Genomic DNA, 16594 nt, shown 5'->3' with positions numbered 1-16594 from the left:
GAAGGGCAGCGAGCACAATGATCTACTTTATTTAGTTGTTCTGTTAGATTAGGCAGCTTCTACCAACCTGGAGAGCTCTGTGGTTGATCCCATACACCAGTGGGTTGGCCCTCATGCGAACGTACAGGTAGGTGTAACTGAGCCACCTGACGGCCTCCTCCACATTGGTGACCGTACCCAGAGCAATCTGCAGGATCAGGGAAGCGGCACATTCAGTCTCACTGGTCTCTGTCTCCCTCTGCTGGACGGCTCACCACAGTGCAGCTGCATCATCAGCCTCAGCTCAGATACGTGTTCTTTTTCTCACCCAAACCATGTGACATTATACAGCGAGGCAAAAAAGTATTTGGCAGTCATCAAACGTGCAAGTTGTCCCACTTATTAAACAGGATCTTTAATTAAAGCTTTACACATCTTTGTTGCTCCACTGGAATAAAACTCACATGAGCAGAAACCCACTGATAGGTTGTCTTTGGTGACAACTGCATACATTTGATATTTTCCTCAACGTCACCATGTTATTGAACACACAGGTGTGTGTAATTATGACGATAACTAGCTCTTTTCACCATTTAACTCTAAAGGGGTTATTGTACATATATGTAGCAGTAGCATTAACTCTCATCTTAGCTGCTTATTCCTCACTGGAGTCGAAGGGAGCTGCTGTTTAAGTCCAGCAGACCTCAGACACTAAACACATAACAGATGATATGCAGAGGGAGGTTACCTGAACAGGTCAAACTGACACATGTTGTCTTTAAGCTTTTTCTGTGCTTCACTTAAACTCAACACAGTAGAAACTGACCTCTGCATTCAGGTTGTCACACAGGCTGTTCTGGAACTGACTCTCGATGGGATTCTGCTGAGTCAGCAGGGTCAAGTAATGACTCAGCTTGTCGTGGGTGGTGATGATGGTTCCCTCTCCAAACCTGTCAAACTGGGGCCGACCTGCTCGGCCGAAGATCTGCATGACGTCCAGGATGCCCAGATCCACAAAGGCACCACGCTTAGCGTCATAGATCTGAGTCCCCTGTTAGCAGACAGACAAGCAGGCAGACAGGTGGCTCAGGTGAATGTGCTTTAGATGTACAAACAGCATTTAATAATTTAAAGGCTTTTTCTATCAGACTCGGTCTGTTGCAAAGTGTTTAGGTGCTAATTTTGGACTTTAATTATTATATCCAACAGCCAGTGTACAGCCCGTTAGGACAGATAGAGGGAGGTTTGTGCTTCTCATTGGTCAGTCCGTCAAGTGTTTTTGCTAAAAGACAAGCTCCATCCAGATCATTAGATGTCCAGCTTGTTTGAGACTTTGAGGTCCTGACAGACTCTTGTGTCTGTGTTTTGAGGATCAGACTCAAAGAACTCTGGCTCGATGTTTCTGACTTTTACCCACACGATAACGTCACTAGTAGAATAGTTACGCTCACTAGACCATTATGAACATTTGGACACCTAAACAACCCGCCCGTAAAAGAGGAAATATTCACTATTCACTGCTGATCGAGCAGATTAAACTCAACTGAAGATCTAATGCAGAATTAACACACTTGTAGACAATAGAAAAGAAATAGGTAGTAAAATCAGGGCCAAAGGTTTGAGAATGATAGAAATTTCCTGCTTCAGTGTTTCCGGATCTTTTTGTCAGCAGTACTGAAGTAAAATTACAAGCACTTCCCAAGTTTCAAAGGCTTTGATTCACAGTTGCATAAAGTTTATGCAAAGAAACTTTTCAGTGTTGGCCCATTTTTCTTCAGGACGTGTGTAAGTCACCCTAGCATGCTGTCAATCAACTTCTGGACCCCACCCTGACTGACGGCAACCTGTTCTTTCATAATTGAACTTTGTCACAACGAGTGGTTTTTATTTCACTGCTTGCCTCTAGAGGACTGACCACAACTTCTCAATTGGATAAAGATCCAGTTTGTTTCCTGACCACGGACCCAAAATACCAATCTTTGCTCCCTGAGCCACATAGTTATCATTTTGGCCTTATGGTAAAGTTCTCCATGCTGGAAAAGGCATTGTTCTATGGCACTGATGAAATGCGGTGGAAATGTATTTTTGGGATTAAGTTAATTTTAATGGCAAAGAAGAACTTTGGTGTTCATCTGATCACTCTTTATAACATCCTGGAGTTTATGTAAATGACCACAAAACCAATATTTGTGTCATTCTGAAAACGTTTGGCCATGACTGTACAACAAACCTTTATTTATTCTACATATGAGGTGAATTATGAACCCATTCATCTTTTAACATTTATCAGGCCTGTGATGCAGAAGTTTCTTTGGTTCCAGACCGAGAGTACACAGTACATTACACACACATCAAACAGTGGCACTAAACCTAAGCGAGACTTGCTTTAAATAATTCCTGTTCTATAAACAGAACATACAGGTGCTGGCCAGTAAATTAGAATATCATCAAAAGGTTGAAAATATTTCAGTAATTCCATTCAAAACGTGAAACTTGTACATTATATTCATGCAATGCACACAGACCAATGTATTTCCAATGTTCATTACATTTAAATTTGATATTCATAAGTGACAACTAATGAAAACTCCAAATTTGGTATCTCAAAAAATTAGAATATTCTGAAAAGGCTGAATATAGAAGACACCTGCTGCCACTCTAATCAGCTGATTTACTCAAAACACCTGCAAAGGCCTTTAAAAGGTCCCTCAGTCTTGTTTTGAAGGCACCACAATCATGGGGAAGACTTCTGACTTAACAGCTGTCCAAAAGACAATCATTGACACCTTGCACAAGGAGGGCAAGACACAAAAGGTGATTGCTAAAGAAGCTGGCTGTTCGCAGAGCTCTGTGTCCAAGCACATTAACAGACAGGTGAAGGGACGGAAAAAATGTGGTAGAAAAAAGTGTACAAGCTCTAGGGATAACCGCACCCTGCAGAGAATTGTGACGACAAACTCATTCAAAAATGTGGGGGAGATCCACAAAGAGTGGACTGCAGCTGGAGTCAGCGCTTCAAGAACCACCACGAGGAGACTCATGAAAGACATGGGATTCAGGTGTCGCATTCCGTGTGTCAAGCCACTCTTGAACATGAAACAGCGCAAGAAGCGTCTCGCCTGGGCCAAGGACAAAAAGGACTGGACTGATGCTGAGTGGTCCAAAGTTATGTTTTCTGATGAAAGCAAGTTCTGCATTTCCTTTGGAAATCAAGGACCCAGAGTCTGGAGGAAGAGCGGAGAAGCACAGAATCCACGTTGCATGAGGTCCAGTGTAAAGTTTCCACCGTCAGTGATGGTGTGGGGTGCCATGTCATCTGCCGGTGTTGGCCCACTCTGTTTCCTGAGGTCCAGGGTCAATGCAGCCGTCTACCAGGAAGTTTTAGAGCACTTCATGCTTCCTGCTGCTGACCAACTTTATGGGGATGCAGACTTCACCTTTCAACAGGACTTGGCACCTGCACACAGTGCCAAAACCACCAGCACCTGGTTCAAGGACCATGGTATCCCTGTCCTTGATTGGCCAGCAAACTCGCCTGACCTTAACCCCATAGAAAATCTATGGGGTATTGTGAAGCGGAGGATGCAATACGCTAGACCCAACAATGCAGAGGAGCTGAAGACGACTATCAGAGCAACCTGGGCTCTCATAACACCTGAGCAGTGCCACAGACTGATCGAGTCCATGCCACGCCGCATTACTGCAGTTATTGAGGCAAAAGGAGCCCCGACTAAGTATTGAGTGCTATACATGCACATTCTTTTCATGTTCATTCTTTTCAGTTGGCCAACATTAGAGAAACAAACATTTTTTCATTGGCCTTTAGAATATTCTAATTTTCTGAGATACCAGATTTGATGTTTTCATTGGTTGTCACCTATAAATATCAAAATTAAACGTAATAAACATCGGAAATACATTGGTCTGTGTGCATTGCATGAATATAATGTACAAGTTTCACGTTTTGAATGGAATTACTGAAATATTTTCAACCTTTTGATGATATTCTAATTTACTGGCCAGCACCTGTAAAGAACTGTCTGTGGAGGCCTGAAAGCCCAGGGCTGCTGCTTTAGGTGGTCATCAGTAAGAGCACAAAAGGTTCAGATAAAACATCTAGAGACAAGCTAAGGGACCCACTGCTGCACGGAAAGAAAGAAAGCAAAGATTAAAGACCTTGATGATGACTGCGTGTGCCGGCAGATTCACCCCCCAGGCCAAGGTGGCAGTGCAGACCAGAACTTTGAGGTGGCCTTTAGAGAAGAAGCTCTCCATCATGCTCCGATCAGACCGCAGCATCCCAGCATGATGAATCCCAAAGCCTTCTGGGAACATTTCCTTCATCTGTTTGTTTCTGGAGCGTTGGATCTGAAGGAACGGGTTCAGATACGTTAATCTAACAAAAAAGAATCTCAAAACACAACTTTAGTCCAAATACGTCAAATAGAAGCAAAACAACAACATTTGATTCTGATATAAACAACTTTACTTAAAGGTTCAATATTATGAAAAATAGACTTTTTTGAATTTTTCATCAAGTGAAATTGTCATCTCCTCATGAGAAATACTCCCAAACCATTTTTGACTGCATTCATGCATTTTCCTGCCTCTGCTTCAATCTTATGTCAGGCATGCATCCAAGAGAAAGTACCCCAGGTGCGTCATCAGGCATCTGGACCTCTCTCCCCCTGAGCCTGAGATCAGCGGTCTCCTTTAAAAAGCAGCTTAAAACTCACCTGTTCAGGTTGGATTTGGTGTGACCTTCATCACTCTGCTCTTTCTACCACCTTTCCCAGGTTCCACTGATTGCCTCTTTCTTATTCATTTTCTCTTTCCCTACATTTTTAAATCACAGTTCATTTTTATATTTTGAAATCCTTTTAAAAAGTATTTTATTTCTTTTTGTTTTTGTGAAGCGCCTCGTGATTTTTATCTCGAGAGGAGCTATATAAAAGATTGATTTTTCTTCTATCTAAATAAATTACTGCTGACACCAGGAGTCAAACCAGCATCAAGACACGGCAAAACAAGATGACAAGCAGTCACTTTAACCATAGACAATACAACCATGGACTCAACTAAGACACTGTTAAAGATGCTTTTTGTCAGAGCAGGTGCAGGAGGAGCTTAACTGAAACATTTACGGGTATAAATTCAGGCTGAAATTTTGTATTTAAGATAAAATTACATCTCAGTAATGCCAACAGTAATATCTCATCATATATTGTGTTCACCTTTGCTTTCCAAGATTTAAAATAGCATGATCTCGCTCCTTTAAAGTTTGATAGAAGGCTGGTCTAACCTGCCTAGAATTAATATTTCCTTGTTTTGTTGCTTCCCTTAAACATTGTAACGTCTACCCCTAAATCACTGAATTAATGTGAAATTAACCATCATACATAAAAATGTACCAATGAGATATCTAAATGTACAATTATTTTTTGTCTTTTACAGGGTGAAGTTTTCAGGTCTTATTAAAGGTCAGCTTTACCCATAACCTCAATACATTTGCAGTGGTCTCTAGTAGGAATGGATGCCTTTTATGTTGTTGTCTGGGGAACAAAAGCTCTAGTGCACCTCTTTTCAGGAACTAGAGTTGAGCTTGAGACGGCAGGATTTGGAGTCTCGTTTCCTGATATTTGGACATCTCGCCTCTGACTGGCTAACAGCAATGCCATTTTACCACAGACTGTTTGCTTTCCAAAGTGTATGGTCTTATCTCCCCAAAATAACACAAGTCTGAAGGAGTTCTGCTGTGTTTTTGAGCTGCTAATGCTAACAGTTAGCTTCTACTAGTTGAGATGTTCTCTGTTGTTTTCTGGATGCTTACCCAACAACAGCCTTCCCTGCTGAGTCAAGATGGGTGAGTCTATGAATGTTAAGTGACAGTGTGATGTAGATCTGTCAGGCTTTTCTAATTCTAGAGTTTCAATGTCTATTTTCTGTCAGAGACTAATGCAGTAGATAAGTGTAGAAGACTATTTTCGTGTTCAACCTGCATGAAAAACTCAGACCGATTATATTCAGAAATAATATTTAAAAAATGTTTTTTAAGGCTAAAGGCTATTGCTCTCTAAATTACAGTTAAAACACATTTAAAGTTATTAAGGAGGAAACTAAAGGCTAGAGAGTACATGCTGACATCTGATGTAAGGAACTAAATAAACACGACGAATGAGGTGAGTGATGACCAAAAAGCAGGAGGTGTTAAGCCTAGCTTATTCTTCTCCATCTGCCGCGGTACGGAGACATCATCATCCATTAACACAAATGCTCTTGCAGCAGGCCTGCAGAGGGTGACGTAGACACGCCCATTTTTTAAACAGTTTGTCAAACCTATGGACAGTGCTAACCTGTGATTGTTTAGCACGCTGCACTTTTTAAAACATTTGTCAACAGCACCGCTATTGCCATGGAAAAAAAGAGCGCCAAAGATATCTAGCAGTAGGGTTTGGAAATGATGACTGAATGAAGAGGTGGAGGAGAATGAGAGACAAATTTGTCTGGGTTACTATTTCAAATACATAAACAGAATACCATAATTTACTTATACAGCACATTTAACACGCAGCATGGGAGCTGCCCAAAGTGCTGCACAGGCTGGACCAAATCACGACCAATCAAAGCAACAACAACAGAGGATAAAAATACAGATCAGTAAAAGCTAATAAAACATGAGGAATACAAAGAACGCATCAAAACAATAATACAATAAAACAATAAAACGAGTCACGGTCTAAAAGACAAATCGTAGAAGTGGGTCGTTAAACAAGATTTAAATAATACAAATACACAATCGTAAATAAACCATTGTGGACTAGAAACATGACCGCAATGGTGGTAGGACCATCAGTGAAGGGGTACTCCCACTGCTGAGGCTAAATCTTCAACTATTGGCCAATTAGTAAAACATGCAGCTCAAACCAATTGTGGTGCATGTTGTTGATGGACATATCAAACCCAACCCTGTTCTATGATGTCGTACTGCTACCAAAGGTCATGGAACATTTTGGCTCACATTTAGATGTACTTTTATCATCCACCTGTCAGTGGCTGCTGATTATGTATTTGTCTGTGTCTTCCTTTGCTTTTAGCGCCCTCTCATAGACCCAGTGGTGTGCTGTTGGCCTAAACATGATCAAAATCCCTAACCTATATTTACAGCCAAAATTATGTTTGTTCAATCAAACTGTATGAAATAACTTTCATTAGTTGAATTTCTTGTTCTTTTATTTTATTTTTTGTAACACTTCTCTTGCGTCGTGTCCTTTAGATGTCTGTGGGCCTTCTGTGTTTCGTCCAGTCAGGGTCAGTCTCTGTGTGTTGCCAGGCGGAGTGTAATCTGCCCAAGGCTTTCAGGATCAGTAAAGCAGACCTTTGTTAGTTACACTTTACAGCAGGGGAACAGTTTTGGTTTTATTTAGCTTTTAGATTGGCCTTCCTGGGTCTTCAGTGTTATCTTATGGTTTGACGTAATATTTTTGTGTTTCAATGGATACCTGTTCTTTAATCATCCTTCAAGTTCTGTTGGTGTCAATATTTGGTGGTATTTGTTCGTCACCATGATAGAGAAGGGGGTGCATGAGAATGACCTGCCTGACATCAGATTGTTAACTGCAAGTAAGTGATTGCAAGAGTTGCTAATAAACGGCTCCTCATTGTCAATCCGTGTTTGACACTTGAGGTGTGCAATAAAGCTTCTCTCTCCAGTGACTCATTTCCTGTAACGTCACAATACTAAATCTTCATCATAATTATTTATTTGAAAAACAGCGATGCATAATCTCTTAACACAGTGCTCTCTGGACAGGATCTCTAATACCATATTGCATTTTTGTATAATATTTGTGGCTTGCTTAACTGTGACGTCAGAGTGGTGGGTTAAGTCAATAAACACGTACTGAAGGCCTCGGTATTAAATGCATGAACCACCACTGCATGGACCACTTGATGAATAATAATAACAAAAAAAACAAAACAGGATGTACATCTACAAATGACTACATTTAGAAGTAAATTTTAATCCAAGGTCACCTGCATGCTAACTAAGCCATCATGCTTCTCAAGCTGCTTAAAGTGCTTCAGAGATAGATGGGAATCCTTTAAAAACAACTTTGCAATTAGAGTCTTTGAGCCATATAAGAGGTTTCAGACACACACATGCTAGCACACGCTGTGTGATGTGTGCTTTGACTGACAGAAGGCCTGTGACCTGGCTGGGCTTGAGGAGCGTCCTCATCACAGAGCTTTATCTCTCTCTCTGGGCGTCTAAATGGAGGTCAGCGCCCAGCGGTCCTCTGCACCATAAACAGACATCCCATTATTGCTAGCAGCCATCTGCCTCACCAGTGTTTGGCTTACAACGGATGTCTGCATTTGTTAAAAAAAAAAAAAAAACCTGGATAGGAGTAGGAGAACAGAGAGTATAAGTACCTGACCGAGCAGCACATCTGTAGCTGAAAATGGTCACAAATGGATCAGACATGTCCTGAAAGTAACATGAAACTTAGATGTGATCTACTGAACAGATCAGCTGTTATCCTGGTTGAGATTAGGGCAAACATTTATTAAAACAAACACGTGACGTCATCATCAACTGCATTTCCACTATTCCTGGGTGGTGGAAGATGACAGGAAAAATATGCCAGATCCGTCCTCTGTCACTGTGACTCCATACAAAATCTGTGCTTTCATGACTGTAAGGAATCAGCAAATCACGTTTCAGCAGAGAGTGACATCACCGTTTAGTACCAAAAGGCATTCACAGCTCGCCTGGCAAGCCATCTTATATACGTTTCATAGTCTGGCCACAACCCATAGGCAGAGCTCAGTCGTGGAGTTGTCTTTCAAACGGTCTCCCAATGCTATTGGACAACATACAGATGTCAGTCAACGGGTAAGTTCAACATATACTGTCGAGAAGACACAAATAAATCCTTTATCTACATAAAAGACTTAAGTACCTCTATCTGCTCTTGACTCAAAGAAAAGCCCAAGTCTAAATAGTCCAAAGTTGTTGCCAAAGCTGTCTCAAACGAGCAGCTCAAATGGGACATTTCCAAGTACATATCCAAAGGCAGGTTCTTGTTTGGCCCAAAAGTGGTTTCTTCAGGCTGACCCAGTGAAATGGAGACACGTACATGCCACGAAGGTCCGGTAAATCTACCCAGAGGGTCCGATAGTACAAACAGGTCTTTTATGTCTTTCAATTTTGTTTTGTTTTCTGCTTTGTTCTCTGGAGGCACACTGACAGAAAAAATGCTTTGTGAAGTCTATTTGGCCTTTAAATGATTGTTTATGAAACCCTTTGATTCAACTGAACAGTAGAAGAATGCCCTAAAATGCCGCCCCACAGAGATGATTACTTTCAGACAGGATCACCCACAACCACGTGGCCACTGGATCAGCCATGGGCCTGATCTAATTCTGTAGAATGAAACTGTAAGTTAAGTTCAAATGGAATCAGAATAAGAAGCATATTTCTGTTCGTCTACAATCACCTTAGCCTTTCATGTAATGTAAATCCCATCTGACTGTAGGTGTGTGTGTGTGTGGGCTGGAGTGCAAGGGCATCTCTAACATTTTAGACTCTTGAACACACTACTTATATAGGACATGAGGTCTGTGGTCATAGAGATGCTTGCTGGTGGAGATGTATACCAGTAGATGGAAGCAGTTCTGTCTCTCTTTCACCTGCAGGTGATGCAACAGTACCAAAAGCATTCTAGTCCAGTCTGAGAACCAGGGTGAACTCTGGTCTGTGTGTCCCCTCAGGGCCAGTGCCTACACACTCCTGCACGTGAGCTGTTAATTGAAATGCTTCAACTGAAGCTTTGCTTTGAGGTGTCGGTGTGTGTTACAGCCATGCATCCAGCCTCTAATCGGAGGTGAGTTAGCGCTGATGTCTGCTGTGCCATGACTGTATTTGAGCTGGCACTGACCTAAGCTCCTGATCCGATCTCATTAGGTGCTGCAGCTCCCGCTGTAGCGCTCACCCGGCCCACAGACAGCCCGCTGCCAGCTCCAGTCTCTGTCTATCATGGCTGTGACTTTGCACCGAACATCTGCTAATGGTCTCTGGATCAGAAAACACACCCAAGCAGAACCAAATCTTGAACTCTGGTGACAGTTCTTTTAGGCAATCGGGTCTACATGTGGCTTTTCTGAGATTTGAAACCTTTTGGTACATGATGCCTGTGTTACCCATCCACACCTGCTCATTTACTTTAATTAGGTCAGAAGAGCTTGTTGATGATTAGCTTTTGTCTCCTTTGATGGTGTTAATGTTAACTGCTCTAAAGGCCATTAATGCTGGATAGGCAGCGCATGCGTGTGTGTGTGTGTGTGTGTGTGTGTGTGTGTGTGTGTGTGTGTGTGTGTGTGTGTGCCACTCCTACTCCTTTGTAAATCCCACTGGTTTATCTAAACAAGCCTTCTACCTCAGCTCTACTGAGAGCACCGAGGCACATCTTTGTCAGCACAGTCAAAACTGAATAAATAATTTAATCTGAGTATGTTTTCTATCTTCTCTGCACACTACAGTCCAGTTTATCTCATCTACATGAACTGCAACCTTTTGACCATCTTAATTAAGAAAAAAAAAAACATTACCAACTGCTGCAGTTCTGCATTCTAGATATTTAAACTCAAGCAGAAACAAGGCAATCAGTCCAAACTGATAAAAAAACGCTGGTGTCACATTCAGATGTTCATGTCGAAAAACAACCAAGTCCAGTGGAAACTAGGAGCAAAGGTCCAATTGTGCTAGAACAGAAACTCAGTTCTGACAAGTTTTTTCTATATTTCATGTCGTATAAAAAGTGTTAGAGAACATGGTGGAGAACTCTCACAGTTTTAATACTGATGAAGAACCTTGATGATGCTGGACTGCTCCCTGAAGGGTTGAAACTCCAGATGAGCCGTCATACCACAGTAGTCAGACAGTACTTCACACCCCCACCACTTTACAAACTCCTCATTCTATTTACAGCAGCAGCCTCTGTGACTGTCACTAATGTTTTCACCAGCCTTTGAGGTGTGGTTCGTCGTTTCTGATCGGTGCGCCGAGGAGTCGGTTTGGCAAGATGACACGCTGTCATCGAGATGAAGCAAAGAAAGGACAAGCAGTGGACAAAATTTGTAAAAATAGCATCAAATGAAAGGAAGCAGACATTAATGAGCCTTGTCTGGTGCTGCTGCAAAGTCCCTGGAGGCATCAGCGCCCGTCTGTTTGGTCAAAAGCAAAGGGATGAAGGCAGCAGATCTAAAGGACAGCATTCACCACACACACACACACACACACACACACACACACACACACACACACACACACACACACACACACACACACACAGTGAGTACTGCATCTACATCAGCACTACCTAAATACATTCCTCAACTCTCTGAAACTCAAGCCAACATGGCACCATTCAACTCAGAGAATGTGTAAGAAGTGCTTTTTAAACAGCATGAACATGAGATGATTTGTGTAATGGACCTGTGGGACCACCAGGTGTCTCTGATCCTCCACTGAAAACCTACCTTCTTCCTCCAAGTTTTCACGTTGGAGAACAGGAGACTGAAAGTGGTCAAAAATTGAGGTAAGAAGAGCACGGAGAATGACAGGAGCGGACGTTTCATTTGAGTCAGTGGCAAAAACATCAGCGAGAGTCTTCAGGCAGATGTTTTTCCAGCTCCCTCATTCTAAGAAGCTATCTGATGATTTATAAATAAACTTCAACTGGACTTTCAGTGTAGAACCGATGTTGGACTAGATGGACTCGTAAGACTAAAGCAGGTAAAGTAACTACAATAAAATGAGAAAAGGACTGAATACCCTGCAGATTTCTTGCCCATCGATCACTTTTTAAAATAAAGACAAAACCCCATTATTGGCTTTTCTGCCCAATCAACTCATTCCTGTAACTAAACATCGACAACTGAGTTTACAACAGATCCACTTCATCTGTCAGACTTATGTTGGTAGTCTTCAGTTATAAAAATAAAAAAAACACAAATAAAGATATGAATAAAAATGAACAGAAATTCTACTAATATAAAGCAAACTCCAGAAATTCTATCTCAAGAGGAGGAGATTAAAGCAGGTTTTCGAAGGGCATTACTCAGAGTATGTTGGACCGGTGCAGCTCAGCCCGACCAACCTTTCCAAGCGCGCGGTTTGGTATTTTCCCTCTACCTTTTCCCAATTTTTAGTCCCGGCTTCGTTGAGGTTCCTTGCAAGGCTGAGTCGGGCCAGCATCGCGACCGTGGCCGTTGATTGGCTAGAAGGCGGAGTCACTGGTTGCTTCAGAGTTTTCTGCCTGCTGATTCATTGGCTACAGCCATTACTGTTAATAAATTATTAAACCAGTGTGACATATTAAGGGGCCGGTGAGGTTAGGAAGTAAAGCGGTTTGACTTTAGATCCAGTAATGCGGACTGTTGACCAACAACGTGGATGTTTGTATAAAAACAATGGAAAAAAAAATTTCATACCAGGAAAACGGTGAGACGGTAGCAGAAGAGTTAAGTGTCCACCCTGTAATCAGAAGCTTGCTGGTTCAAGTAAAACTAAAAGATGTCCAAAAAATATACATACAAGCAAAACCAAAAAAAAATCTTATGAAAATTAGAAATAGCATGATTTTTTTCACAAAGAAGTTACACTGAAGTGTTTATTAGTAGATTGTTTAATATTTTACAACACAAAATTAAAGAAAAAATGTAATATTTAGAGTAGAACAGTCCTACTGAATTAACTTATTTCTTTTAATAATCTGTTTTTTATTCATTAATACATTTTTAATGAGCTCCTTTTAAATATTAAGTGTAAAAGTGTGTTGTTACAGCATCACTGCAGAATAAAAATTATTCTTTTAGAGACTTTTCTCTAATTCTTTTTTACATGTATGGGAACTTTGCAATAATCGACTCAGGAGAAAAAAAAACTTTATTTAATAAGAAGTGAGTCAAGAGGGTGAAGTCAGATGTCTAAGCTTGACTGACAGCCTCTCCAATCCCTGAGATAAATCCAATTAAATAACATGAACGGCACAGAAGAAAATAAATAATCTAAAGCTGGATAAATAAATGCAAAATTATATGAATGACCTTAGCGGGGCATTATTTCACTGCACATGAATATTGGAGATTAAAAACATCTATAAATATTAATGTGGGGCAATTTCCAGAGTGGAAATAAGCAGTGCATTATCTCTGTGTGGGTTTGGAGTGGAGTCAGCCTGATGAACCTTACTTTGGCACAGCAGACTGGACTGAAAAACACTCAAAGTTCAGCTAATGGAGAGAATAGTACTAAATTTTAAATGTAAAAAGATTAATTTGTGTTCACAAACAGTAGAAAGAGTTGTTCTTAGTTTAAAGACTAACCAGGTTGTAATTTTTAGAGATGCAATCTCTTGCTTCTATTTTCATTTCCACAAAGTATGAAAAGTGATCTGATTTGTATACATATCCCATTTAAATAGAGGAGAGATTAGAGGCACATCAATCTTGGCCCAGCCCCAGGGAACTGAGGAAAAGGTTACTAAATTTATCACTCTGCCTTCTGTTGCTGGAGATTTAAATATGGGAGTAGGAGTCTGACTGACTGTCCTCAGAGAAAGAATAAAGCTCCACCTCTGTGTACTCTCACAGCACAGAGACCATTAATTACACACACTCACCATCAGCACTCTCTCCTCATGCTGACACTGCACACAACACACTGTCCAACCACCAGGACAGCCCTACACATGGAAATTATAACGTAGAAATCCAGACTTCCATAGCTGGTTAGTTCCACTAATTCCATGTAAACACATGAAAAATAAAGGAACATGATACTTGTGTCCTAAACAAACATTGCATATAGACTAACAGCTATGGTTGTTTTTCTTTTTCACTGGGTGGAGCTGGTCACGCCTGCATCATTAAAGCTGAACATCTAGTGTTAGCAGATGAGTCTGGCACCTGCTAGCTTGCTGTTTTTCTGTCTGTGACTGAGCGGTCATCACATGTATTTTTATGTGTTCAGTCACTCTTGTGTTGACAAAACTTTAGTTGGACTGCCACAAACGATAAAATTAATAGTGTACTAAACGCTGTGTTGGGTGGAGATGCCTGCTCATCATTACCCAAGTAAGAACGGGACCAGCTCTGGTGTCCGGGAATGGTTGTGCACTCTGTGCAGTAGTACCAGGACTGGAGTGAGTAGGGTGTGTATGGGGAGTGTGAGTGGGTTTGTATGGGTGTATGACGTACATTCTTGTGTCTTTAGGCTGAATGTGAATGTGTGAGCATGAGGGTGGGACTGTGTGACTGTATCTGTCAGGTGGTCTTGGACTCTTTCCCTCTCCTGTGACGTGTTGTGGCACTACAACATCTTCGCCTACCCTCTTTCTGCCACATTTCCTGCTGGTGGTTGGTGCTTCAGTCTGCCTGCATATTCGCAGCTCCTGTTTCTGTGGCTGGTTGGGTCTAGATCACTGGACTGTCAGGTCTCCGCCAGGGTTGATCGGGCCGCTGAGTTCCGAGCTTGGCCTGCCCTGGAGTGGGTGGCTGCGGGCGGGCCTGGGTGCTGGCCATTATTATCTCCTGGGCCTCTGGCATGGCCGCTAGTTGGCTCGCCTGCAGTGATCCTCTGCGCCATTCGGGAGAGGAGTTGGGGCTTCTCCAGTGGGTCTCTGCGCTCTGGTGGGGGGTGGGGGTGGTGGTGGGGGGCTCTGGATCTCAGGAGCTTGGAACTGCTCTATCTTCCACAGGCCTTTGGGGGCAGGTCTGTGGCCCCTAATAATTACTATTTAACACTCCTGTAGTGAAACACAAGCACGTGTACACAAACAGGTGCTTACATAGTGCTCTCACATGTATGCACATGGGTGTTTTTGACACATAACCTAAGGCTGGGGTTGGCACTAAATGCACTATGAATTATTACTGTGGGCTTTTCAGCAAAAAATGTTACTTTTCTATAATCTCATGGTTGGTGCCGAAAAATATGTTTTTTTTTTTCATGAAGTTACAGACATGTCCACTCCAGACTTACATGCGTCTGAGCTACAACGAAACACTTACTGACCTTTCTGCTTTAGAAATACAAATAAAGTTGAAAGCTTTTGATTGCTTGAAAAAAAAAACAGTCGACTAATAACCAATAATAGTAATTAGTTGACTAATTCGATAATGCTTAAATTGTAGCTTATAGTATGTGTTATCCCTTAGGATAGGTTCACACTGCAGGAAAAAGTGCATCAAATCTAATGGCAAATCGCCTGGATAATATGATGATGAAGATCGAGACTTTATAGAAGGAGTCTACAAAAGTGCAAACACAGGTTGCTGACCCCCTAAACAACTCCAAGATGCCGCCAAAGTTTCCTTCACCCCATCAGGCCACATCAGTACCAGTCCAGCACACGAGACTGCAACCGCAGCAAGAGGTCAGTTTCCCACCCCCGCCACCCTCCATTACATCATAGGGTGAGTGCCAGTAGACCAGACTCGCCACATACCAATTGCAATATCTGAGATCACCTATAGGGGGGGCTCACCCCAGCATCACAAACTTCACACACAGGGATCCAGGGGAATTTTTACCCTCTGACATTACAGAAATTTTCAAGTATCAGATCCTGTTGGACCACCTGCACCTAGAAGAGGCCAAACTGATAGCAGGTGCATACCTTCACTCTCCAACACCATTCACAGACACCATCGAAGCTCTCAACAACAAACTAGGCCAGCCCCATCAGCTCGCCCTGAGGCAAACTGCCACAGTGATGGACTACCCTGGCATCCGCAGAGGAGATGTAGCTGCATTTGATAAGTCCCAGATCCAGTCACTTGTGGGCATGTAAATACACAAGGCCCTGATGAAGAAGTTGAACTGACGTGTAGTTCAAACGTAGCTCGGGTATCAGGCAAGCTACCTATAGAACAAACTGAAATTCGACGGCGCATGTTGAACCACTCAATGAAGACCTACAGTTCACCTTCAGTGACTTATTCACATGGTTAAAATATGAGTCTTGGTGCCAAGAATATGATGACCAGGTGACTTCAAGAGGAGCCAAGGAGAGGCTTGAAGCCTGTCCAAGCAAGCATTCAGTCACTGTGCTTCATGGAGCTGAAGAAACTAGCTCACTCAAGTGCAAGGGCAGTACTCCCACCAGCACTAAGCAGCAGCCATACTTTGCCTTCTCTGATAACCGAATGGACCACCTTAGTCAGTGTTCAGCCATTATTAAGCTTACCAGAGATCAGTTATCAAAATGGCTAAAGATGTATATGAGGAGTTGGCACTGTGCATGCTCCTAACTAGTAGTACTCCTAACAGTGTACCCTCAAGAAACCTTGTAACCTGTGTGAAGGCCACCACCCGCAAGTCCTTCACAATGTCAATAGTAAGACCTTGGAAGTACACATGCAATTGTTCTTCAGGAAGAAGGTGGGAACTCCACTGGCGTCCTGTATCTGCGCTGAGTCCTGGTCTATGTATCTAAATGAAACCTTAGAAGACCCCCTTAACCCTGTGTAATTTTTACTGCAGTGGACCCTGCCACAACAAACCTCAAGAAGCCTGACACTTGGTCACGGTTGCTGGAAACTACCATCC

At 42.2% G+C, this 16594-nt stretch overlaps 1 protein-coding gene across 8 annotated transcripts in view; it reads right to left on the bottom strand.

The window, feature by feature from the left end:
- ascc3 (activating signal cointegrator 1 complex subunit 3) overlaps positions 1-16594 on the bottom strand; it is a 203058-nt gene that overhangs the window by 48000 nt on the left and 138464 nt on the right. For all 8 annotated transcript variants that reach the window (XM_015949512.3, XM_015949510.3, XM_015949509.3 and 5 more), the window contains exons 15-17: positions 4156-4347; positions 806-1030; positions 68-187 (exon numbers count right to left, since the gene is read on the bottom strand). In XM_015949512.3, coding sequence (XP_015804998.3) covers positions 68-187; positions 806-1030; positions 4156-4347 — 537 coding nt within the window. The remainder of the gene's footprint in view (positions 1-67; positions 188-805; positions 1031-4155; positions 4348-16594) is intronic.

Source organism: Nothobranchius furzeri, chromosome 5, assembly GCF_043380555.1.
Source record: "Nothobranchius furzeri strain GRZ-AD chromosome 5, NfurGRZ-RIMD1, whole genome shotgun sequence".
In the NCBI taxonomy this organism is placed as follows: Eukaryota; Metazoa; Chordata; class Actinopteri; order Cyprinodontiformes; family Nothobranchiidae; genus Nothobranchius; species Nothobranchius furzeri.
The sequence above is the reverse complement of the archived record's forward strand: the minus strand, read 5'-3'. Positions and strand labels throughout refer to the sequence as shown.